The sequence below is a fragment of the Belonocnema kinseyi genome, chromosome 5 (assembly GCF_010883055.1).
Source record: "Belonocnema kinseyi isolate 2016_QV_RU_SX_M_011 chromosome 5, B_treatae_v1, whole genome shotgun sequence".
In the NCBI taxonomy this organism is placed as follows: domain Eukaryota; kingdom Metazoa; phylum Arthropoda; class Insecta; order Hymenoptera; family Cynipidae; genus Belonocnema; species Belonocnema kinseyi.
This window is the reverse complement of record NC_046661.1, coordinates 66331753-66357797: the sequence shown is the minus strand read 5'-3', so window position 1 is coordinate 66357797 and position 26045 is coordinate 66331753. Positions and strand designations below refer to the sequence as shown.

At 35.4% G+C, this 26045-nt stretch overlaps 1 protein-coding gene across 1 annotated transcript in view; it reads left to right on the top strand.

Moving 5' to 3' along the window:
• LOC117173692 overlaps nucleotides 1–26045 on the top strand; it is a 148095-nt gene that overhangs the window by 57009 nt on the left and 65041 nt on the right. Inside the window, exon 3 of the mRNA XM_033362334.1 lies at nucleotides 731–772. Coding sequence (XP_033218225.1) covers nucleotides 731–772 — 42 coding nt within the window. The remainder of the gene's footprint in view (nucleotides 1–730; nucleotides 773–26045) is intronic.

The following is a 26045-nucleotide window of genomic DNA, read 5'->3' as shown; positions in this document are numbered from 1 at the left end:
GGATTTAAAAAGGCTTCATTTGATTATTTCCATTTAAATTTGGTAAATTTGAATTCTAATATTTAAATGTTTAATTAAATAATTAAATTAATTTGTAATTTCTCTTCAAATTGAGAAACATCAAAATTTATAGGATAAATGTTTAAATTAATTTAAATTAAATCCTATAAATTTTGGTGAAGAAAAAGTTTCCAGTTCTGCAGAAAGAAAATCCGTTTTTTTTTCTTTGAAATTTCAACATGAGCACGTGCTCCCAGGCACTGGAAAATCCCACATACCTATTTAACGTAAGAAAATGTTAAATTTTCGAAAAATTGGACTAATACTTTAGGGTTTGATCGAAAGTTGCTAAATTTTTTTAGAAATTGAAGAGGAGTTTCTAGAAAACGAAACCATACCGATAGCTTTCATTTTACACCCCCCCCCCCCCAAGGCTCAAATATGCCCCCCCTCAGAAACTATATTTTTACGTATTATTGGTAATTTTTGGCATTTTCTGCCTTCTTTTTTAATAGGAAAAATTCCTAATGGACAATTTAAATATCCTTCATGACTGCTTAAACAATTTTTATTTGTGTAAATTAGTGTAACTTATTCCAACGATTTATTTTAATGTAAAAAATAATCGTCTTTTCAGAATATAATGTAATATTTGATCATTGTTTAGTATAGTACGCTTTTTAAAAAACATTATGTGATCATTTAAACAATTCATTATTGTTTTTTTCAGATTTTCTCAAAATCGATCCATGGATGTCTACTTTTTTCTCAAGTTGGTATCCTGTGGTACTTATTGTTGAATACTTACATAAATTTTATACTTTTCTTCTAATATGCAACAAATTTCTATTATAGTATATCGAAAGAATGCCAATAGAGTTTTAAACCATCCTTAGTCAACTTAAAGGACATTTTAAAATAAACAATATTTAATTGTTTAAACAATGACATATGATAGTATTATTCTCTAAAAAAACTTGCTTTAGTCGTTTTTGTGCAATTGTTTTTGAGAGAATTTTTCTTCTCATCGAATTTCAAATACATGTGAATATATATTTTTTTTAGAAATCAAATAATTTTATTATTTAAAAACCTCTCAGATGTCTTTTCTTTTGGTAAGATTTTTCTTCTCAGGTATCGACGCCATTGCACCGAAGTGATGGGCTAGGGTTTTTTTTTAATTATTATTTCGAAAGGTAACTCCAAATAATATCCAAAAATTTTCTTTGGCTGGTCAGAATTATTTGCCTACAAAGTGGTAAAGTGATGTTTGCCTGACGCCGTTTAAAAATAATTTAAGAAACCTCGAGGGAAAATAAATTAAAAGTCTTTTATTTTCTTTAATATAAATAAAATGGAGAAGCAACAATCTTCGTTTTAGCGACTAGGGCACGCATCCATTGAATCTCGCGCTTCGTGCTCAATAATGGGTTACCTGGCGCTTCGCGCTCAGATATTTATTCTTTGTATTTGGAATGCTTGAATGAATTTTCTACGTAATGCATATTACTTGCGATAAATTAAAACAAAAATTACAAATCCTATTAGAAAATGGTTCAAAGACATTTTGTAGGATTTTTCGAAAGCTATAATTTCTTTTTGAGACTTTTTTTCGAAGTTTGCTTCTTTTGACCATTCTAATACTTCCTCAATCATAAATTATGAGAATACAATAAATTATTACAAATTTTTATCTCTTTTTTGGATGAATAACTTTTTTCTGTCAATTTGTTTTCGTACTTTTTGTCGTTTTTCCACAACATTTTTATTTTTATGTTTAATGACATTTTTACGATTAAAACCAAAACAACGCGTCCTATCAAAAAATATTCACAACAAAGTTGTAGCTCTTTTTCGGGTTAACTATTTTATTGAATTTTTTTTTTATAATTTCTGTCGTTTTCCAGAAATTTTTCATTTTTTTTATTTCCAATCTAATTTTTCACAAATAAACCAAAAAGTCATTAGGATAAATTTTTTGGCTTCCTGAGTACTATAAATAGGCTTAGATAAAATGTTTAAATATAAATAGAATAGTCCGAAAAAATTTGAAAATGCTATAACTTTTTGAATTTTTATCAAAAATGGCTCGTTAACGATTTCGTCCTTTCTTTTTGGGACTAAAAACAGTGTGTCAAATATAGATCCGCTCATTATTGCTAGAGTTCTCATGCTTACGGAAGGACGGCCGGACGGACAGGCAGACAAAAGAATGCTATCGTAAAAACTTGATTTACGGATTAAGGGGGTCTCGAAACGTGGAGTTTCGTTGAAAAACTGTGGTGTCAAATTCCGGACAATTCTAATACTTTCTCTATCATAAAGGATAAGAATGTAAAAACGTGGATTATTAGAAGAACTCTCTAAACAAATAGCCCTACCTATTTTAAATTTAAGAACGGCTTTTTGTCTTGAATTTTGTTAAAACTATCATTTTTAGTTATGGTAGGTTAAACTGACTTTTTGAAAGAGTAAGATGCTATGTGTTACAATACTTCGCATTGTAACACATATATGCATATATATAAATGCAAAAATGATGTAAAATGTCGATCGATTTGAAAAGAAAAAATTTATTTTATATATGATTACTGGAATTAATTTACGATTATTATTACACAACTGCATGCACAGAGACTTAACATGTAATCGCATACAAAAACACTTCAAAAAATCACCCCCGTTGAGGAATCGAAACCTAGCTAACTACTCAAAACCTGTACTAAAACCTAAATCTAGCACGCGTCTTAGTTAAATTAGCTACGGAAGCGCTTACATTGTTCTGACATACTGTCGGACAAGCATTTTCTCTGAGAAAAACGAGGCCAGCGAAGAAATATATGTGTCGTGCTTAGATTTATCACTCATTTTTTGTACATTTTATCGATGGGTTCTAGGAATAATAGGCTATCGTTTCGTTACCATTACTTCATTTTGAATAAAATGTAGTAAACACGTAGAAGTGTTGAAAGAGATTAAAATCTTAAAATTTCTTTTTGAAAGTTATAGTAGCCTAAATTACATTAAAAACTGTGATACAAAATACTGGAGTTTTTAATTCGTAGGAAATAATTAAGAAAATAATAGGTTATTTATTCCTCCTGGAAACTTAGCTAAATGAAGTTAGTCTAATTCTTATCCATAGCGAAAAGATAGCCTAATATTCGTAGAATCCATTTGTTATATACTTATAGGTAGGTTTCAAAATTTTTAATTATATTTTTCCTAATTGATCCCTTAAAGAAGGTATCTAATATTTTGTAACGAATATGGAACAAAATTTTGCTCAGAAGTATTAACTCACACAGTAAATATATCATTAGAAATTTACATGCATTATTACAAAATAATTTAAATTTAAATTTTTTAAAGTACCTATATATTTCACTTTATTATATATCACAATAATCTCACTTTATTAAAAATGCACTATTAATTTGATACACATTTGATACAAATAAATTACAGTCGACGCTACTTACCTTGCCGCTTCCCATAAATCTCGCTCGAGCTCTTCCCCCACCACGACCGCGACGGCTCGGCATCCGAGAATTGTGCCTCTCGCTATTTACGTTGCCGTCAATGGTTTAGGTCTTTTAAGGCAATTTTAAAGTGCAAAAAGTCATTATATGCTTTGTTAATGAGGTTTATAAAAGAATTTCGAAATCATAATATTTATGTCTTATGATTATTTCTTTTTTTTTGTTCCGCGAGCGAACGATGTGCTTACAATTTTTTGGAATCACATGTGAGATAATCACTTCCACAATATGTATGCTGAAAATCGAACTTTCTCTGTTTGTAAACACTGATCCGCGCGCGGCAACGTACCTAGCGTGCGAAACAATTCAAATCAAACAACACGCATCAAGATTAGACACGAAAGTGGGGGAACATCGTTTGCAGGAAAATTACTCCCCTACGGTTCCATCCGCGACATGGCAAATAGCGTCGACTATACTAGGTTCGGAGATGTTGAAAATTAAAGATCGTGATATTACAGTAGTATGGTAGATTTAGTTTTTGTTGTTAAAAATCTGAAGAATTCCAAATACTTTTTTTAGTTGATTCTGAACCAATCTCTTTAGATCATAACATTTTCAAAAATCTGCCCCCAACGCGGGCACATTGTCGTCGCGGGCTGCGCGCGCGGATCACACGTTTGAGCGCGCCTAGGGCTTCACATCTCGGGCTTCACGCTCGATTATGTATTTACGTCGCGCTCGCTCTTTATATTTTCGCACATTTTTGCACAAACCTTTTAAAATTAAGACTCAAAACATCCACCACTGTAATTTTGTGATTATGAATTCTCTTTTGTTAAAAGAGCTTAGCTCGTGAGTTTCAGTGCACCTAAGATACGCAACTGATGGGAATCTCACTCCACGTTTGGTATTTGCATTTCTCACGCATTCGTGCACAGACCTTTTAAAATCAAAGGTCAACGGACCGACAACTGTAATTTTGTGATTTTGAACTCTCTTTTGTTGAAGCTCTTTCGACTTTAAGAAACACATTCTCATCACGCATCTCGTGCTTCGCACTCGATTTTGTCCGACATCTCAACTTTTCTACATTATGCACAACACTTTCATATCAATTAAAATACATTTTTTATGTAACTCTGCCTGCTATTGCTTATTTAAAAATTGCAAAGTAAAGAGCAAAATGAATTTATCATGATTATTTTTGTATAAAGGTACAGAGAATTTTTGAATTTCGAAAAAAGTGGTCTCAAAAATATTTTAAATGTGCACACTTTTTGAATTTTCATGCAGAATGGCTGGCTAACGAACTTAACCTTTAGTTTAGGGCACTAAACGAGTCTACTAAAGAGCAATTTAATAAATTAATTTTTTCAAAAGTTATAGTGCTCACAGACAGGCATACATACAGACATACAGATTGACAGACATATAGACACACATTCGTAAAAACATGTTTTTCGGATTCAGGGGGTCTCAACACGTAGACATTTGACAAAAACTGGGTGGAGGGGGGGGGGGGATTAAAATGTCACACAAATCTAATAATTTCTCTGATGAGAATGTAAAAAAAGAAATAATTTAATAAATAAATGCATTTCTAATATTGCCAAAATATTCATAAGCAAGCCCTTCAGATTGGAACGAATAATAAGGTTAGAGTCCCTATTTAAAATTTTTTACTCATGATTAAAAAGTAATCTATTTTATCACGAATAGTTTTATACAAAATAAGCATGAAAAAGATTTACCATTAAAAACCCTTTTCCAAACTACCTCACTTTTCGACTAATTGGAGACAAAAGTAACCAAGTGAAAATATTTCAACCTGGGTAACTTAATCAAGTACGATCTTAATCATTTTTTGTGTCATAAGAAATTAAAAATATCACAAGCAGGAAATTCCATACAAGAAACGATTTAAAAAAGTCTTTTTTTTAAATATAATTTCTTAGAATATTTTTAAATTCTGAACATTGTGCAGCAAACAAGAAAATAGCATTGAAGTATAAAGTAGACGTTATTCGCTATGCTTATTTATAATAATTGCCTGAAGTAATTTTATAATAAAAAAAACATTTAAAAAAAACATTTTAAAATAAATTTTAAATACGATTAACGAAAAGTTATAAATTTATACGAATTATGTATAAAGCAAAAAAGTTTAAGCTTTTTGACATTACAGCTGTTATTTCTTATACAACTTCTCGGATAGGTCTTCGACAGGCCCGAAAAACATATTTTTCAGAACTTGATCTCTTTCTCGATGTAAATACTGCGAGATCAGCCCTGGATAAACCTGGACAGCTGCCCTTTGTTACTTTACAGGAAATTAATTTCTGGTTCCATGTCTTGGATAGGTCTCGGATAGACCCGACAAAATATACTTTCTAGGACTTGGTCTCTTTATCGATATAAATACTCCGAGATTAGTACCAAATAGATCCGGACAGGCTCCCTTTTTTATTTTACAGGAAATCAATTTCAGATTCCAGTTCCCTGATACGTTCCAAATAGATCCGGTCAAATTTACAATGACGTACTTGGTCTCTTTATCGATGAAAATTCTCCCAGGTTGATCCCGGATAGACTCGGACAGACGACCTTTTTGACTTTGCAGGAAATTAATTTCTGGTGCCATGTTCCCGATAGGTCCCAGATAGAAGCAGATAGAATAACAGATATTGATTTCTTATAACATTATTGGCTACGTTTTCCCGATAGAACCCAAATAGTCCCAAATGATTCCCAGCTAGAAAATAAGTAATTGAATAGAGCCCAAATATACCCGTCTAAGAGTTATATCCAGTTTCTATCGGAGGCTTATCCGGGTTCTATCGAATCTTATCCGGTATTTTAAGCAGGGAGAAGAAATAAAATTTTGATTTGGCTTCCTGAATATGTCCCGGATAGACACGGAAAAACACAGTTGTAAAACTAGTTTCTTATTTCCTGAACGGTAAACTCCTAGATTGGTCCCGGGTAGAGCCAGATAGACGCTTCTTTTAAACTTATAGGAAATGTATAAGTGTTTCCGTATCCTAAGTAGGCCCTGGATAGGCCCAGATAAACAAACACTGTAGTCCTTGTTTATTTTTACAATGAAAACTCCCAGATAGGTCCCGGATAGACCCATATAGACGCTTCTTTTAAATTTGGAGGAAATCAATTTTTGGTTTCGTTTCCCGAATGGGTTCCGGATTAACCACGATAAATATACACTGTAGGACTTGTTTCTTTTTTCAACGGTAAGCTCTGAGATAGGTCCCGGATAGATCCAGATTAACATACACTGTAGGACTTGTTTCTTTTTTTAAAGGCAATCTCCCCGATAGGTCCAAAATAGACATGAATAGACGCTTATTTTTAACTGAAAGGAAATTAATTTTTCTTTACTTATTCCAAATAAATCCCGGATAGACGCGGGTAAACATACACTGCAGGACTTGTTTCTTTTCTTCCAACTACGAACTGCCAACTAGATCACGGCCATACCCATATAGATGTTTCTATTGAATTTTGAGAAAATCAAATTTTGTTTATGTCCCGAATAGGTTCCGGAAAGACCAGGATAAGAATTAATTGTAAAACTTGTTTCTTTTTCAACTGGCAGATAATAGGTCCCGGATAAACCCAGATAGACAAACTAATTGTTTTTTCGTTGTCCTGAAAACTGACCGTCACTTTGGTCTTTACAAAATACTGGATTGGTCAGGTATCCCGGATAGAACTCGGATAGATGCGTAAAATTTCCGGATTGAAAATAGCTGCACATATAGAGTCCGGATAGACCCATATACAAGACTTATCCGGTTTCTATCAGGGTCGTATCTGGTTTCTGTCGGATCCGATCCGGATTTTTAAGCCTGGATTGTATACATTTTCATGAATGAAATAAGACAACATTCGTTCAAATATGTTAGAAATTGCAGGATTTATGGCTAAAATAATTAGTTATTTAGTTATATTACGGGCAGAGAGCCCCCCATGGAGCACTCCTGGCGCTCAAGCTATAAAGCCTATTGTGCTACACTCTCAACTATCGCAGTCAGTAGTTGACCCCAGACCTCTTGATGAAGCTCAATAAGTCAATCGCCGACAGCATTTTAGCTTCCTCAGGTTCTATGAAATAGGACCCAAGGGTTTGATGCCTGAACCTAGCCAACGCCGGGTACTGGCATAGTACATGCAAGAATGCTTCATCATCCCTGCCACAACTCCTGCTCTCTGTAGAAAGGTTATACCCCATTTTCTGCATATGGTAGTTCAAATTGTTATGCCCAGTGTGCATCTGTACCACTGTCTTTACCTATATCTTTGGCAATCCCAGGATTTCGGCAACCCTGGACCTGCTCTGAGTATTCTCGGTGCTTAAGGCGGATCCAGCTTTTAACGACCAGACGCTAGTCCCAGTACCAGTTCCGACCCTATGTATTCATTTGCCGCACCGCTTCTTGCCAGCTAGTCCACTTTTTCGTTGCCCTTGATCCCTGTGTGGCCAGGGAGCCATATGAAAGCCACTTTTTTTTCTGCAAGTTAGTTCAATGCCTTTTTGCATGCCCAAACCAGATCTAATGTTATATCTGGTTTTCCTACTGCAGTTAGTGTCGCTTGGCTGTCCTAACAGATCGTAATCTGTCTTCCAGCAGCGTTCTCCTCTAATAGTGTCTCAGGACATCGAAGAACAGCAAGGACCTTCATTTCCTTTCAACGCCTCCCTACTTAGAATGAAGACGGGGGAAGCTCTGGCGAAGCCGAAGCGTTTTGTTATTTTTTCCTGCCTCATTTCTAGAATTGATATTGAGCTGATGTTACTCTTGAGCCTAGTGTGTCTTGTCTAGTGGACGTTGCTCCTTCAGGATGTATGTTAAATCTAAACTCGATAAATATGGATTAAAATGATCATTCTCAATGATCATTCTACTACGTTCCATTAATGGCACTAATCATCGTAGGCAATTAGCATCGTACATGGATCCATCAGCAGAAACAGGAAAACCTGATATAATAATTTTGTAGAATTCAACTAAAGGCGGTACTGATCCATTCGATCATCTCTGCCACGAGTATTCCGTGGTAAGGAAAACTAAGCGATGGCCTATGGGGATTTTTTTCAAAATGATGGATCAAGCTGCAATTAATGCAATGATCTTATACTTGTGTAACGTAAATAAACGAAAATTTAGCCGCCGGACTTTCCTGAAAAACCTATCGCTAATACTAATCACTCCACTTCTTCAAGAACCCCTTACAAAAGTTACGCTGCGAAAACCACTCAAGAAATTCATACTATAGCTGCCATTTTACATATTGACCATGTTTCAAAAGTCCTACACGTACATCGGCAAGAACGAAAAAAGAGGTGCACTGTGCGCAATTTTTTGAAAGGAATTAAAGTGGCATATTTTTTTCTGATCCTCCAACATTTCATCTTTAACACCCTAAAAGAGAGAAAAAAAAGAAGCAACAAGAAAATTAAAAATTAAACTCTGTTGACAAAAATAATTTTGTGGGGCGTAGAGCACATCTTTAACTTGATGGACCACTGGACCCCAGGGAGGACTCGATGAGTGCTCAAATATATGTGGACTTCTAGGACCGAGTCTGAAAACATCAGCCTCCTGCCACAAAAAGCAGAAGCATCAACTTTCGGCATCTTGTAATTTTTCCTGAAAATGACCATGCTGGTGTTTTCCGGATTTACCGAGGGCCCTGAGCTGCAGCACAAGAGCTCAACGATGCGCAGCGCTGACCTTGTAAGGCCCATTAAAGTTTGCAGATGAACCTCCCTAACTAGGATTACAAAGTCATCCGCATATCCCTTATATAATAACCCTCTTTACTAAGCTCCCCCACACCTTATAGTGAAAGTTTGCATCACAACCCAACTGTAGAGGAATCCTGTTCTCCTGGCATTGCTGAATTAGAATCTCCGCCTCTCTGGGAAGCGGAGATCCATCCGCATTGCCAGGGAAATAAGCCGACAAAATTACCACTTCTACTCTTTCCCCGCTTCCACCCCTAAGACTCACCTTAATAACAGTGAGTTCCCTGCAATAAAGCTTAGGCACCAAAATCGCATCCATGCCCTTGACAGCTATGCATGCTCTTGGCGCTTTTTCGAGCAACCCCTTATATATGGGGACACACCCTGACAAGCCCCTAATCCTTTCCCAGTATAACCAGGGTTCTTTGATGAGGGCGAGCTCTGCCTGCATCGCTGACATGCGTCTAGCTAGAACCGCCGAGGCGCCTTTGCTGTTGTGCAAATTAATCTGCATCAAGGAGATTTCCATCTCAGCCATTAAACGACTAAGCCGGGGCAGTTCCGGATGCGTCTGGTCCCCCTGAGGAGCTCTGTTGGGTCACCGTGAAAGTAAACCTATCTGCCCTCAAATAGAGTCGGTTGTCCAGAGCCGCAAGAGCTCTGATTGCCGATTCAGGAAGTCCGACTTCCAGAATCCAGCAACTCCCCTTCCTCCTGCATCCCTGCCCGTCGTAGTATACCTTCCAAGAATCCGTCCGTAGAGTCGGGTTCTGGAAGTTCTGGCGCCGCAGAATGGTCGTCAGATTCTCGCGTTTTCCGTGAATCAGAACGGTCGCTCTGCGGTACCTTTACAGACATTCCATCCACCTGAGATCCAGGTTTAGTCCCTCCTTGAGCCTAAACGTAGGAGTCCTCTCTGCCAACCAGTCTCTCGACCAAACATCCACGGCTTCGACCACGATGGCACCCGACCTAATAAAGATGTTGTTGAATCTGGAGGCGCGCCCCTAGCGGGGTAACGCATCATTCACCTTAGAGATTTCCTCCCTCAACCTGTCCAGATCATTCAAAGATAAAAAAGTCTCAGGATAACCTTGTAGTTGACTTTCATGGCTTTTTAAAGGTCAACTTTGTTTTTTTTTAATGGAAACCCCCTTTTTCACATCTGCAATCAATAGAGCGGAAAAATCGACGTTCAGGTACGTACCCAAGTCATAGGTCAATTGTAACGTTCAAGGTCAGTTATAGGTTATTTGAAATTAACAAAGGTTTCCAAGAGGTCAGTGCAATTCCTGAAGTAAATTTCAACGAGAAATTCAGTGGTGAGCTCTGTATTGATCTTGGTGATGATCTTCAAGGTTTTTTAAACGTTTTTTCCAAGCAGTTTACTAGCAGGGTGGTAACTCGATTTTTCCCAAAATGTCCAATTTTCTACATTATTATCAACAGTTTTATATCAAATATGATTCATTCTTTATGTACTACTGTCTGGGATTGGGTATTTACATTTTGCAAAATAATGTACAACCCAGGAACAACGACGTGGACGTAGTAAATTCTGTTCCCTTCGGGGTGCTTGATTAGCGTGAGTCCCCTTGCCTCTCACGTTTCGGGGTTCTTGATTATAGTGAGTCCCCTTGCCTCTCATGCTTCAGGGAAGATGTGCGAAATGAAAACCTTGAGCTTCTTGACAAAAACCTATGCGACTGTAAAAATGAGTTACAGCATTACGAATCATCTCCCTATCAATCAAAGTAGCCTGTTGCAGAATTTGATTCTGCAATTCTTCTAAGCTTTGCGGTTGCGTTGAGTATACTTTGCTCTTTGAATAACCCCAAAGAAAATAGTCAAGAGGCGTCAGATCAGGAGATCTAGAAGGCCACTCGATTTCACCCCTTATTCCAATCCAACTTTGAGGGGACTGAGTATCCAAATATGCTCGAACCTCCCTACCGTAATGAGCCGCTGACCAGTTCTCTGAAGGTCCTTGATAGATCCATGATTCATAAAGCGCCTGACAGTTCTTTCACTTGTTGATTTCGAGACAGGGTTTAACCCTTCTTCATTACGAAATATGCGTTTAAAAAGCAAACGAACTTGATTATAAGATCGAACTCGATCTCCCGAACCACGCATCATTAATACAAATACCCTCTCTCATCCCGAAAGTTTAGCTTGCGCCATACTAATCTTTTAGCGAAAGATAGTAAGTATGTACTCGTAATCCGTAAATTTAGTTTCGATTCGTAATATTCACATAGAACAACGGTATAGGACTTATGGTATCGCCTTAGGTATTGACTTAGGTATCGAAAAACGGTATAGGACTGTATAACTATTCGGAGAAGAACAGAACTCTCACCAGAACACCTGGAACTTTTAATAAAAAATATCCTAATGGTTTTGCAATATTCAAAACGCTGTAACCAAGATGAATACAGAGCTTATCGATGAATTTATCGTTGAAATTTACTTCAGGAATTACACTGACCTCTTGGAAAACTTTGTTCATTTCAAATAACCTCTAACTGAACTTGAATGTTACAACTGACCTATGACTTGGGTACGTACCTAAACGTAGAATTTTCCGCTATATTGATTGCAGATATAAAAAAGGGGGTTTCCATTTTAAAAAAAAAAACAAATTTGACCTTCAAAAAGCCATGAAAGTGAACCTCAAGGTCAAAATGAAAGTCACCATTGAATTTCTCGTTGAAATTTACTTTAGGGATGACCTTCACTTTTTTGAAAAGTATTTTACCTGGGGAAATATCCAACCGCCCCGGGACTTTTTAGACACCCTGTATAAAGACGCGGAGCAAAACACGCCATGAAGGGAAATCATACGAAACCAAAAGAGGAAGCCAATTTTCCGCAAAGACAGAACCAAGTCTGTAAAGGTCTATCCATATTTCTAATTTTAATGTGTGCTCATCGAAAAAAACCAATATTCCTCAAGAAAAGCACTAACAAAAATTACTAGTACGCAAGAAATAAAAGTAACATAGAGATATCCCATATAGACTCTTCGCGACCTCTAGAGATAGCTTCGGACAAATTTTGAAAGCCCATATTTCTGAAATATTTTCAGATTGAGAGCCGTCCTTTCGACCCTCAACAGGAAGGATAAAAGACTCCATAATTCTTTCAATATCGACTTTTTTTCTGCAATAACTGTAAAAATGGGGACGTTTTTCTTCTCCCTGTGAAATATCGAAATTGGCGCTTAGGTCATATGGACTTTCCGCCCTTCAAATAATCAGATAGATTTAATGGGGAAAAAATGATTGAACGCATCCTCCACCATCGCGCTATCTTTTCGAGCCTTACCATTTCAATCCAGTCTCTTTGAATAGTGCTACTACTTAAATACATGTACGAAAAAGAATAAAATCAATAAATAATAAATAAACTACCGGATCAATGCTTTAAGGTACATAAAGAATTAATCAAATAGTTATCGAACCAACGGATGTACAAAAACGACTCGTTTTTGTTGCTTCAAAATCGAGAAAAAAACATCCGAACATATAAAATTCGTACTTAACAGGAAAAAAAAGAAAACTGATGAGTGGAAATATTCACGGAGAGCGGACCGATTCAAACATTGCATATAGATTTAGAGGACAAAAACGAAATCGAATTTCGAGAATGAGAAAAATAGGCAGACAAGTTGTGCAAATTAAAAATAATATTAAAAATAAAAATTAGAGAAGAAGAAGTTAGAAATCTAGACAAAGCGAACTAAACACAGTACAAAATATTATAATTCAATGCGTAGACCGGTCAGAATTCGAAAGTGGAGAAAAGGTTCTAAAAAGTTATAAAACATTATGCAATAAAGAGGAATGAATAGCTAAAATATTGAACAAATATTGTGAAGGACCATTCTTTATTAAAGCCAAAACTACGCCGATAATTTACGAGTTAAAGAATAAAAATAATAAATCATAGGGTTTAAATTAGTATACCTAAGAGAAACACGACTGTAGCAGATAAACAACAAAGGCTAAACCCAAATATTAACAAAGGCACAAAATATCAGGAGAATTAATTTTTATTTCAGAGCATAGACACTAGATTGATCGTAAAAGGCAAGGACTGTCTCTTGGATTTAATTGAAGAAGTGTTAGTGAGCGACACCTGTTGGAAGTGAGTGGATATTCTCCAACATAAACATAATCAAAGTTTGGAGTAGAAAGGAAACCGAGAAAGGATGTAGACAGAAGAAGGAAAGCGGAGTTGGATATCTACGTGAAAAAGAATTCAACATTGAAATAGAAACGGAGATAGTCAAACAGGTAAAATTAAAATAGAAGTAAGACAAAACACGGCTAATGCCAGTACCCCAGCAATCGGAAAAAACATACATGGAGATATTAAGAAGGAGGAAAAAGAACTAAAAGATTACAAAAGAATGGCAAAAGCAACGGGAAGAATCAATTCACTGGTGGCTGCATGTATAATAACGATTACGTGAAGAAATAAAGGAAGCATTGCACGGTGAGCCTCAATCAACTTCAACTTCAACTTTTTAGTCAACGCCATTTCATTGCAGGATTCAATTCTCTGACGCTGCTCGAATATTTTTGAAAATTTAAATTTTGATTTTCTAAGATTTTTTCGTAATAAAACACCAATTATATATGCGCTGTTATTTTCAAAACATATTCAGTAAGAAAAGTTCGTATAAACTTTTGTTTCAAACGAAAATTCTGTCATATATAGAGGTTTTTTTAATGCAAATGAGATTTTTTGTTCCTAAGATTATTGGCATAAAGTATGTATCGAAAAGAACTAAAAGTAGCAACGGAGGGGGAGGAGGTTAGAGTTAATATCAGAGAAAATAAATAAAGTAGAACAAAAGAAAGAAGAGTATTACAAGAAGTGCAAAAAAGATGGTTTGTCTTTACAGACACTTTAGTTATAAATGATTACAAGATTAACCTTCGACTTATATTATGTTTCACATAAAATTATAATCAAAATTTAGTGAATTCAAAGAAAGTCAAATAAAAATACAAATTTGAATTATAAAAATAAATGCGGCTATAAGAGGCCCAGATGAAATATTGATCAAAGTAAAAGTAAACTTTGGAAATAAGTTATATTTGAATTTGAAAACTTAAGATGGCTACAGCAGGCAGAGGTAACAGCGAGTTTGGATTAAGAAATTGAAATAATAAACGAACTACAGTATCTAGAGCAGGGATGGCCACGGACAACTTGCAGTGCTTCCTCTGCCTCGCTTTTTCTCCACATTTGTTTCCTTTCTTCGAGCGCTTCTCCGAGCTTATTTCATCATCTCGGTCTTGCGCGGAATATCGTCAACGCATCACCGTCAAAAATCGAATATGGTCATATGTGCGCTGAACGCCGGGTTATGGTCGGATCAGACACTCTCACCTCCTCGAGCTCTATTTTAACAAAGACGCTAAGAGAGGGGTTTGACGAGTTGGCAGATTTTAGCTCCCAGAACTATATCCTACCTAACCTATATCCTACCTAACCTATATCCAAGTAGAGATTTCAGAAACAACAAAAAAAAAAACATTTTTAATTTCTCTTTTTCAAGAGGGAGGATTTTTATCTGTTACAGAACAGAATCTTAAGAAAGAAGTAAATCCATCCCTAACAGAGAAGTGGAGGTCCTTGCAATGTTATAAATCCCCCGCATACATGTTGTTCAAGGATTTGAACTCTTCCTTTGTTCATGGAATCACTTTAAATAAATGGAGTAGTACAAGGACAGAAAGCATGTTCGTTGCAGGAAATTTGTTCCTCGCGGATAGTTCAGGACACAATATTTGTCGTATAAGACGTTTTTATCTGCATCAAAGAGCATCGTTCATAGATCTTAGTTCCTAAATGCGGTTCTGTGGCCCGCCTAGGTCGACTTTTCCGAAGAAAATTATCTCAACAAAGATTTACAAATATGGAATGTATAAATTATAATTTATATTAATCTGCACAAGAACGTCGTAACTCAATTTGCGAATACAAAAGGGATAAGATACTTTATCAAATGAGAACATAGTTCATATACTGTTTTTGGAAATCTTGGTTGACACATTTTTATTTGGGACAGTCGAGGTATGCGCCGGTCGATGATCTCAAAGTACCCATAAATTCAAGCAGGTCATTCTCGCGTTAAATGAATCTTAGAGCAAATTTCTAACCCAAACCTCATTCCAATCTCCCGAGTGTACTCCTCGACAATCCTTCGAGATAGATTTAATTGCTCTGCATTTCTATAATAGATTTTGAGATCATCCATGTAAAATATAATACATGAGTGAAATTATGCTTTCTTTATCCAAGCTTGCCGCAAAACTATGCTTCAGAATACTGGAGAATATCAAATCTGATTTTCCAAAGACATATCAATCTCTCAATGCATCTCACTATGTGTGGGTGAATCTGCAAGCTTTCCAACAGACAGATAAAAAGTCTATGGGAGATTGAAACGAAAGCTTTTCAGTAGTCAATCTGCGTCATCAACAGATAGCTCTACTAGAACGCTACGACTTTTTGGACCCACCTTCCCATGAGCAGGTTCTCCCGACATCCTGAGGAGCCTTTCTTTGAGCCGTCTTGTTCGTACATATCTCGGCATAAAGGTGCAATTTCCCGAATAATCCTGTAATTTAGAATGGATCTGAATATCTTATACAGCATGCTCTGGAATAGGTTTATTCAGATTTTGAAACGAGGTGAAAATGCGGGCCAGCTAATGGTGGTTTAAAGAAACCTTGAAACATAACCTCTCTTGCACTGATACTGTCATGTCATAGACAATATTGCTTCTTATCATTCATATTATAGGTATTTATTAGTATTACTTGTATTAGAATAGAATATTAGTATTACTTGTATTAGAATACAATATTAGTATTACTTGTACTTGAATTAGAATAATATAAAAGGTGTTTGTAATATTTCAAAAACATGTAGTACTTCATATCTGCGTCGATTACATTTCGATTTGTAACGAAACAAAATTGTAACGATTAAATGGTGCTCTACTGAAAAAACGGAAAAATCCAGTTACGTTGTTTCTAAACGGACTCAGTAAAGCTACGAGGTTTAGAATCTGTACAGTGTAATTTAAATCTAGAATCTGTACTTAGTGTAATTTAAACAATTTAATTTGTAATGAATTAAAAATTGAATACCCCAAGCTCTCGGATTCTGTCCCTCAGGCTCGGACTTCTGAGAACAGCTGGTCCATGCAGTTTCTCAGCTCGTTGGACTAGAGCCGGTTGCCACTCGTACATGAAAAGCACCAGCAGCGTAGTGAAGAGGCGCAGTTCGCATGTACTCGCAGGCGGAGATTGCTCTTTAGCAAGTATTCCAATTGGAAACTGGACTGAAACCGAGAGTTGGGTGTATTTTAGACTAAGACAATATTTAAAAATTGAATTTAAAATTGAATAAAAGCATTTAATTATGGATCTATTCATTTGCAATTATTTTCAAACTGAATATAGGTTATAACGTTTCAATCAGGCGGTTACATCTGTTTAACTTAATACGGCCTTTAAATTGAAACAGCTCCATTTTTAACGCTATTTAAACATTTCTTCCAAATTCTTGCACAGACTCGATTTTTCCCAAAATGACCAATTTTCTACATTATGATCAACAGTTTTATATCAAATATGATTCATTTTTTATGTACTACTGTCTGGGATTGGATATTTACATTTTGCAAAATAATGTACAAATTGTATTTATTATTGCCTTGTTTTTATAACTTTTTATATATTTTTAATCTTGTTTTTTACAAATTAAAAAAAAAACTACGCTTTTTATCAAAAAAATATTTGTAAAAAATTTGTGAACCTTTTTTGGTTATATAAATTTCGTTACACTTATTCTCGTAGCTTGTATCGCTGTCCTCAAATATAATTTTTTTATTTTTAATTTTTTTTTAAATAAAACAAAAAATACTTATCCCACAAAAAAGTAATTCCCGAAAAAATTTTCTATTCTTTTTTAGGTGCACAATTTTTGTCAACCTATCTCATTTTGTATCTTGCTTTGGTTTCCACAAAATCGATTTATTGCTTTTTCAATATTTTTTTTGCGATAAATATTTTGATTTTTGATTTTTTGTTAGTAAAATTAAAAAATTTGTTCAAACAATCTTGTAGGCCCCTGAAAAAGTAACTTTTTTCTTTTCTTGACTTTTTCCCAATATCACGCTTAGTTTGGCTTTAAATGTTAATTTTCGGTTGGTTTATTGGATTTTAAAAATACTATAACTTTAGTCATTTTTATTTAATTACAAAAAAGCAATCAGGATAAATTGTTTGTATTTTGATCTACTATAAATAGCTGTCGAAGATTTTTTTCAAATATTAAAAAGTGGAAATTGGCCACGATTTCAGCTTAAAATACGATAGGGAATTTGCCCAGTACGATTGTCATCTCCGCGCTAGATTTCATGGAAAGTATACCAGCTTTAACACGGAAGAAGTCTTTAGAGCCGCATGTATACGAGTACTCTGTCAACATATTATTATAATGCATGCGAAAGATGTCATCCCCCTACAACGCACTCCTTATTATATCATGCAGATCGAGAAAAGCGACATTTTTATCACCTTCCCTTAGGCAAGATCTTTATATTCAGCCGCGGTCCTCTGCTAAATTAGAAGGTGCAGTGGTGGTGTGCCTGAGATTGACTCAATTGCTGTTATTGGGGTTGTTCTCATTGATCAAATACTCGAAAGACAAAATACCCCTTGCAGGCACTCCAGCTATTTCCTAGAACCAACCGAACTGATTCTCGGCACCCAGATCAATAAGGCATCATTTATAATTTGCCGAATGCATATCACCGCACCCAACCTGTAAACTAGCTTGAGTATAAGTCCGTAGGTTTTTCCAATTGCGCCTCTGCAAGTCCAAAAGACTTCTTTAGACTCTTTTACTGCCGCATCAACCTATGAATCAAATCATAAATAGCGAATACCAACAGGGTGGAGGATATAACTCCTACCTGTGGACAACCCCTTTTCACCTTCGCTGTCATATTGCAATCGTAGAGCGAGGACTGGAAATCCTGCCGTATAGCGTAGAGCGCATTCACCTGTCAAAAGTCGTACCTACAAAATGTTTCTCAGCAGAATTGAATGTAGATTCAGTGGGGTTGTTACGAAAGACAACTCCTATTTTCAGAAACGCTGCTACCACTACATACAAATGCATGAAGCGCGTAAATAGTGTGTTTGCCTTTCTGTGAGACAAATTGATTACTATGGAGAGGTTTATCCGGGAAGATTTTCTTCTTTACACGAAAATCGGCTAATTTTGTTCATCTTTTTAACATGATGTCATAGTAAGAGTCTCTCCTCTGTTTTGATATAAAGATCGTTTCGACCCTCTTCTATGCTACAGAGGTATATCCCATGGCTATGCACGCCCTAAAAATAGTGCAAATTGGTTCCATCAGAACATACAAACTTTCTTAAATCAACACTGTGAATATACCATCTTTTATCCGATCATACTTCGTCTGTATATCTTACCAAACTAACATTATAAAAGTTAAAGTTTCCAGTTTTATCGCTGTATCAAATAGTCTTCTAGTTTCTCTTTTGAAGGCCTGAAGTCTATAATCCAACCAAGAAGCATCCTTTTCTGGCTCTTTAATATAAAGATGATACATATCCTCACAATGTTTACATTTTGCCCTATTCACTACATCTACAGCAAACTTCATCTCCACAATAGATCTTACCCTATTAGGAATAATTTCCAATAATTTATATATTTATCCTAGTCAGTCACTCTTGGGTTCCTATACCTATTTGGACCAGACTCTTCAGCTGTCAGTAGAAAGTATATATGCCTTTGTTCTGATAAAGATGTCTAGGCGATACGTTCTAATCCCTAAATGTTTGGTTTATAGTTATAGAGCACAAGCTCAGGTCAACAACATCATGACATTTAATTGTAACAAAGGTTTGCGCGTTTCAACATTTTAATATGGTTAAATCATTGGACAAAAGGTAATCTATAAGGTATTCACGCCTGCTTTTTGATGTTCTTACTGTTTCATATTATTTAATGCGCATTCGCATCACATCCAATGATCAGTAGCCATCATTTGAACTGTAGTATTCCACGAAACGTCTTTATTTCCCTAATGGGGGTTGGTCTAGAGAAGCGAATGGCGGATATTCTGAGTCTCCACTTTGGTCCTCGATTTTGATCGCTACGAGCTCTTAGCACAGAACCAAGGTAAGCAAATATAATCGATATGCTTCTGATTTAAATCGCCGTCCTTTGGTTTTCATCAGTTCTATTGTAGAACATAGAATCGTATTTTTGGCTTATACATTTCATTTCTTCCTTGTAACACCAATGTTTTTGAATCAGAACAAAACCGATACGTTCCACGGTAATACGTCTTCTAAAGATGGCCGAAGCAGATTTACAGTGGTGAAGATTTAATTGAATAAACTTAAAATCCAACGATTTTACGCTATTCATTTGAGAAACACACACTTCTCAACTTTTAACGTGGGGTTCTGGACTGCCAACCTTTTTAGAATAAATAATGGTTCCTCGGAAGTTCCAGGTATTCATGCCATAAACTTGGTAGGCTTGGAAAGTTCATTTGCATCAATAGCACTGATTGTTGCATCTTCCCGTGGTTTCAAACCACCTACTACCTTCATGAGCTACGTTCTAGACATCCCATCTAAACATATGCCGGTAAGAAGGTTGTTTTTAAAACAGTAGTTCTCAAAACTCAGGATAATGTCCCTGGGTTTACCTCGGCGATCCTAATTTCTACAGCTGCTTCAATAGCCATTACCTGTTCTTAGGTTAAACTTCTCTTGCGGGAATCCCTTAAGTAAAATATTCAATTTCATGTGACCTTGAAGGGTGAGACTCAGGGCCTTCTTTGGGCCTAGCACCCTCAGTAGCTCCAGCCTTGTTTATGGGACTAATTAAAGTCTCATTTCCAGCTGTACCACTTGTGTTACTAGGAAGCATACAGGCCTCTTATTAATCTAAAGATGAGTAAGCCCCTTCGTTGGTTTCCACCTTCTCGGATGAAAAGGTATTCTTGGAGTCGGTTATTAAAGACTATCGCCCATGATTTTTTTTCATTTATTTTGATCCCGCGAGCCGCTAGGGAACTTACGGATCCACCCGCAAAGAACGCCGTATGAGTTACCATGCCCTAATAAAATTCAGCACTGAAAAAGTACTGGTGAACGGCACTGGGCCGTTAGTGCCGTTTCATTGGCATTTCGTGCTGATTTTCAGCACCTGAATGGCACTGAGAAATGATGGAACGGTCATATGGCCGGTGCTTATGAAAAAAAAACCTGTAAAATAAAGCTATGAAGAAAAACCTTTTTCAAAGACGTTCACTGAGATATATTTTTGTTTTTCGCATTTTAAAGAGACGAGTTTTTTTTCATGGTGTTATGATAAGAGGTGTTTTTTCACAGCGATATAATTCACGGGTTCGTTCTCCTAAGCACCGGCGATATAATGTTCCTATTGTATTCGTCACGCACATGGCGGGCAGAGTTATTTACAACACCTGGCATCAACCAAAGCAACTCTCTTTTTAGAATTTTCTTTAAATTATTAACACTTTTGTTTAATTTATGAATTTTTTCAGTATACTTATTTATAGTTATAACTTATATACTAATATACTACTTTGAAGTTGAATTAAAAAATGTTGTCTGGGTGTATCTCATTCCTTTTATAAGATACGTTATATTTACTCCAATTTTAAACATCTAAAAGAAAAATTTAGATATTTGAAATAATCTAAACCCGTATATTCTGAATGTCTAACTTTCTCGTGGATAATTTCAAAATTTTACAAATTTCAAATTTTGATTTTTAATCCCTTTCAGCTGATCTACTTGGTAGTCTAATCGCATTGGCACAGGTCCACCGGTTTTCACTAACACTATAGTATACACTAACACACCTGTTCAAAGACTTAACCGACAAGATTTATTAGGAGAAAATACCCTTTCAGAAATTCAATTGGACACTTGAAGAGCTACTCAGTTATAGAAAACTATCGGTACAGGTAGTACTGATGAAAAAACACGGAATCAGCACTGACCAATGCCGTTTTATTGCTTTTTTCGTGCGTCTTCATCAGCATGGCTTTTCCTTGGGACAGGAAATTTATTTCCTTACAGTTAAGAATAGTCGTGTTTACGCTTCTCACAGAGGAGGTAATTGTATCTTATTTTTGCACAATTGCAGTGAAAATATTGTTTTTGGTGGTTTAATCACCTTTACTCTTGTTCCCTGTTTCATTTTAGAGAACGAAATCGATCATGAATCGTTTCGTCTTTTAACCGACGAAGAAATTCGTGATATGCTAAAACTTGGAAGGCCCGGAAGTGAATTCATGAAGAATTATAAAGAATAACTGCAATACACTGTAAAAAAGTAAGTGTAAATTTGCATCCTGCGATGATGGAAATTATTTAATCAGTGTGGCACATAGTAAATAAGCCGAATTCTGTAAAAATACATATTCTTCTTTTCAACCTGTGTTCGCAATGAAGAAATACATGCAGAACGTAAACTTTCCGTCATCGAACGTGAAATTATGTACGGTTAGTAAGTCAACATATACAGTTAAAATGATATTTTAAGGTTGGGTCTTCCTAAACTTCTCCGTCATGCTTAAATATTCTTTATAGCTATTGAGAATAACATTTTATATAATTATATAGCATTATATATATAGTAGTATATTGTATGTAAGAGAATCTTTATGCAATAATCTTTTATCAATTTTCAAGTTTGCCAAAATCGTAACAGAACCTTAAAATCTATTTTATGTACAAAACAACAAACGAAATACGCACCAAATGGTGAGTGGCCATTTGGTCGTCCCCGGAACTTGTCGTTTTACACGACTTGCACTCGTTAGACCCGAATGGTCAAAATTTACGTCCTGCAAAAAATTCTGTGGCGTCCGTCCGCGTGGATGACTTACTCCCTGGCGATAGTAAAGCATGCATCGTCAAAATTTAAATACACTTTCGTAAACTTAACGCCTTAAATAAATTAATCACCTTACGTAAACTTACTATGTCTCACACTGATCGAATAATTTCCATCATTGGACGTAGTGATTGTACAGTCGACTGCAAATTGAACAACTTCAGATTTATTCTCACATTGTAAGGTGAAGTGAAATTACACTAGATTGAAAATACGTACTGTACTATGATAAATTAATCAGGTTACATATTGTAATTTGAAAATACAATGAACGTATCATTACTAGCTGATTGTAAATATCGACAAAACTTTTTGTACAGTGTAAGTATGCTTAATTTAAGCCTTAAATCGCTAGAATTAAAGCAGTGTAAGTATTGGAAAAATATTTTAAGGACCATTTCGCTGGCCACACCACCCACGCAAATTTACCTTTTTTCGGCCAAATATTTAGTGTAGAATTTTTTCAAATTGGTACAAGCAAAATTAAAATTTGTGCATCACCTGTTATGCGCAAAAGGATGTTCTGATATTTTTAAAAAGTAGCCGAATTGCTGTTAGACAATTCGGTGTTTCTTTATTAACCTTTTTACACAATTATAATCGTAGGCAAGATTAGAACTGAACTAGAAACCATAGGTGTGGTCCTACTTATAGTCTAGCGGATACATGTGGGATTGCCAAAATCTGTGACGCAAGTAGGTCAAAGTCTACTGCGTAACACCCCCCCCCCCTTTGTAGACAAGGTTTAGTCCTCTAAACCTATTTTAAATTTTCTAGGTTTGATTGGTTCCACTGAGTTCACTAATGGTTGAGCAGATGCAGTGTAGGTTACAATTTCTGGGCTGATTTGATTTTTTGTTTTAATGCAGAATAAACAAAGTTTTTTAGGAAATAATGCCCTAATCAATTCGAAGATGCCACATTTGCTTAATGCCCATAAGAATGTTAACAATAAAGAGAAGTATCCCACATACTTAAGTCAGTCTAAACTGGTTTCTACCCATGTTTTCTAAATGTTTGGGTAAATCTATTTGATCATAATTATTATATAATTTACAATCATTACCTTTTATTTTAAAGGGATTAATAATTTCTACAGTTGTTAACTTATTATCGCAACTTATGTCTAATTTGATTTTAACAAGAGGGATTATAGTATATCCATTAGAGATAGGTACAAACGTTTCCTTATGATGTAAGTATGGAGATTGATTACAGTTCAAATCGGAGTATCTTTTAAAGAGGCTTGCTTCGCAGGTTTTGCTATCCATTATTTTGAGGTTTGGTTGGTTTCGTTTACAAATTAAGTAATTTGTTATAGTTTTACAACGTTCAATCGTCTGTTTGTCTGTGGGAACGTATGAATCTCTGAATAATATTACTAAGTCATTGTCAGGTATAATAGACAAATAGAGGTTACCCTTCTTTTCAGGAATAGGGATGATTTTTTGTAGGGATCCTTCTTCTTTTTCTAAAACAGGTATATCTAGAATATAAGTAAAGAGTCCTTGAACTATTGCTACAGAGAGCGTGCTAATATCAAGGATGTACTGGTAATTTTCTGTACAATACCGGTGTTTACCATCATTAATGGCGTCAATGGCAGTGTCAATGTCTTCGTTCATTTCGTCTATTAAGAGTGTAATCAATATAAGTTTCGTATTAACAAAATTATCTTTAGTGTTATTGTTTATTGTTTGTCCTAGTTTTTGTGCCAATCCAATTTCTTTTCCTATTTCTTGTTTTATTGATAAATATTCGGTTGATGAAGAATCTAATATTAATTTAAGAATTTTTGTATGATTTGATAACACTGATGCTATTGCTTTATTGTCCGTATATAATTTGTCAAATTCAGAATTTATTTGTGTCAAATCAGATTCAGATAATGTTCCAAATAATGTTTTAGAGATATCGCCGTCGATCTTAGCTAATCCTCTTTTATGCCTTTGTTTCCCATGGAACTTGTGCAGGATTGTAATTTTAGAAGTTAATCGGTTGTATCTTCCTTTGACTAATCTTAATTCTTCTTTTGGTGCATATGCGAATCCGCAAGCTCGTTCAGCTAGGATTAAGGTATGATCTATTGACTCTAGCCTTTGTTCTGTTGTGGTTAAATTTATCCCTATAATTAGTCTCCATTCTTCATGGTAAAGATGTATCTCTTTTACCTCTTCAACATAGACGTTGCCCTTTAATTCTTCCAATACGTAATACGCTTTAGTAGCGGTTACTATTGCGCAGATTAGTAATAACACCTTCATCTGTAAAGTAAGGCATTATTTGGTCAATATGAATTCGAATTATTTTGTCTTTATTCCTTCGTCTGATATTGTTATTATCTATTAGATCTAATACATCGTATGGACCTTTCCAACTAGAATCTAGTTTATTTTAGTATTGTTTTTAATTTTTATTTTATCGCCTGGTTTGTAAATCGGGTGTGTTCTTACTATTCCTTCGTCTAAGAGTTTTTTAGTTTTTTCCTGTTCTAATTCTATTCTCTCCATCATTTTCGTAATATTGCGGTCGTGTTGCAGTTTCCATTTTTTGATCAAATCTTGGTATGTTAGGTTGGTTAATGGGACTACTGTAGATGGGATGTTAGGTTCTCTGCCAAAAGTGGCTTCGAATGGTGTTGTTCCTAAAGTTGTGTTTTTCATAATATTTATTGCGATACTAATAAATTTTAGATTATCATACCATTCATTGTTATTTTCGTCCATTGAGGTTTTAATTAGATTTTTTAAAGTGGAGTGCATTCTTTCAAAGATATAGATATAGTGTTCTAAAAGTCCATCGATGATTGAGTTTGATGTTTCGTTCTGTAGTGGTAACAGGACGGTGTACCTTGTTAACCTGTCTTGGATACTCAATATGTATTTATTACCTTTTCGAGTTTCTGGTAAAGGTCCAAATATTTCTAGGGCGATTTTATCGTTAGGGTTTTTTGGGATATCAGGTAATATGCTGGATGCTTGGTTGGTTATTCTGGTAGTTTTTTGTATTTAACATATGGGGCATTTCTTAACGTAATTCTTAATTTGTTCGTCCATTCCTAACCATATCTCAATTTTCTTTGCTCGTTCCAAAATATTCTTTTCTCCTAAGTGAGTCGTGTGGGCTTCTTTCATAATTTGTTCTGTTTCAGCTTTAGTGAGCTCTCGAGTATTTGAGAAACATAAATGGAAACCTGTATCTGGATAATAATTCGATAGAAATTGTATTAGTTCTTGAATTAGTTCTTTTTGTACAGTAGTGAATAATGGATCTCCAAATTGTAGTCATACCAAAGTCAGTTTTTTATCTTTAATTTCGTCTATAACACAGGCCAACAATTCTCAGAACCAGAGAACAGACCTACTATACCCGAAGGTTTTTGCTGCGCTGAATCCGAATCTGACCTCAGAAAAATTCCATCACCCTCAGTTTTCGAGATATTCTAACCTAAAAGGGTCAAAAACCCGTTATTTGGATGTGTTCGAGGCCCCGTAACATCGCGAAAAATTTTTTTTCACTAACTGACAATGGCATCGTAAAGAACTACTCTTTACCTTCAAAATGCGATGCTTAACTTTTTGATAAGATTTTTCATAGCCGAGATATGGCGGATTCAAATATGAAAAATTTAACCCCCAAGCCCGGTAACTTTCGAGCCCTAACACTTCAAAATGGCTGATCCAAAATGGCGGCCAAAAAAATTTAATTACGCGTATTGGTATGATAATGTATACTAAGGGGTTTTGGAGGTCGCTGATTACAAATCCAATATCAAATTT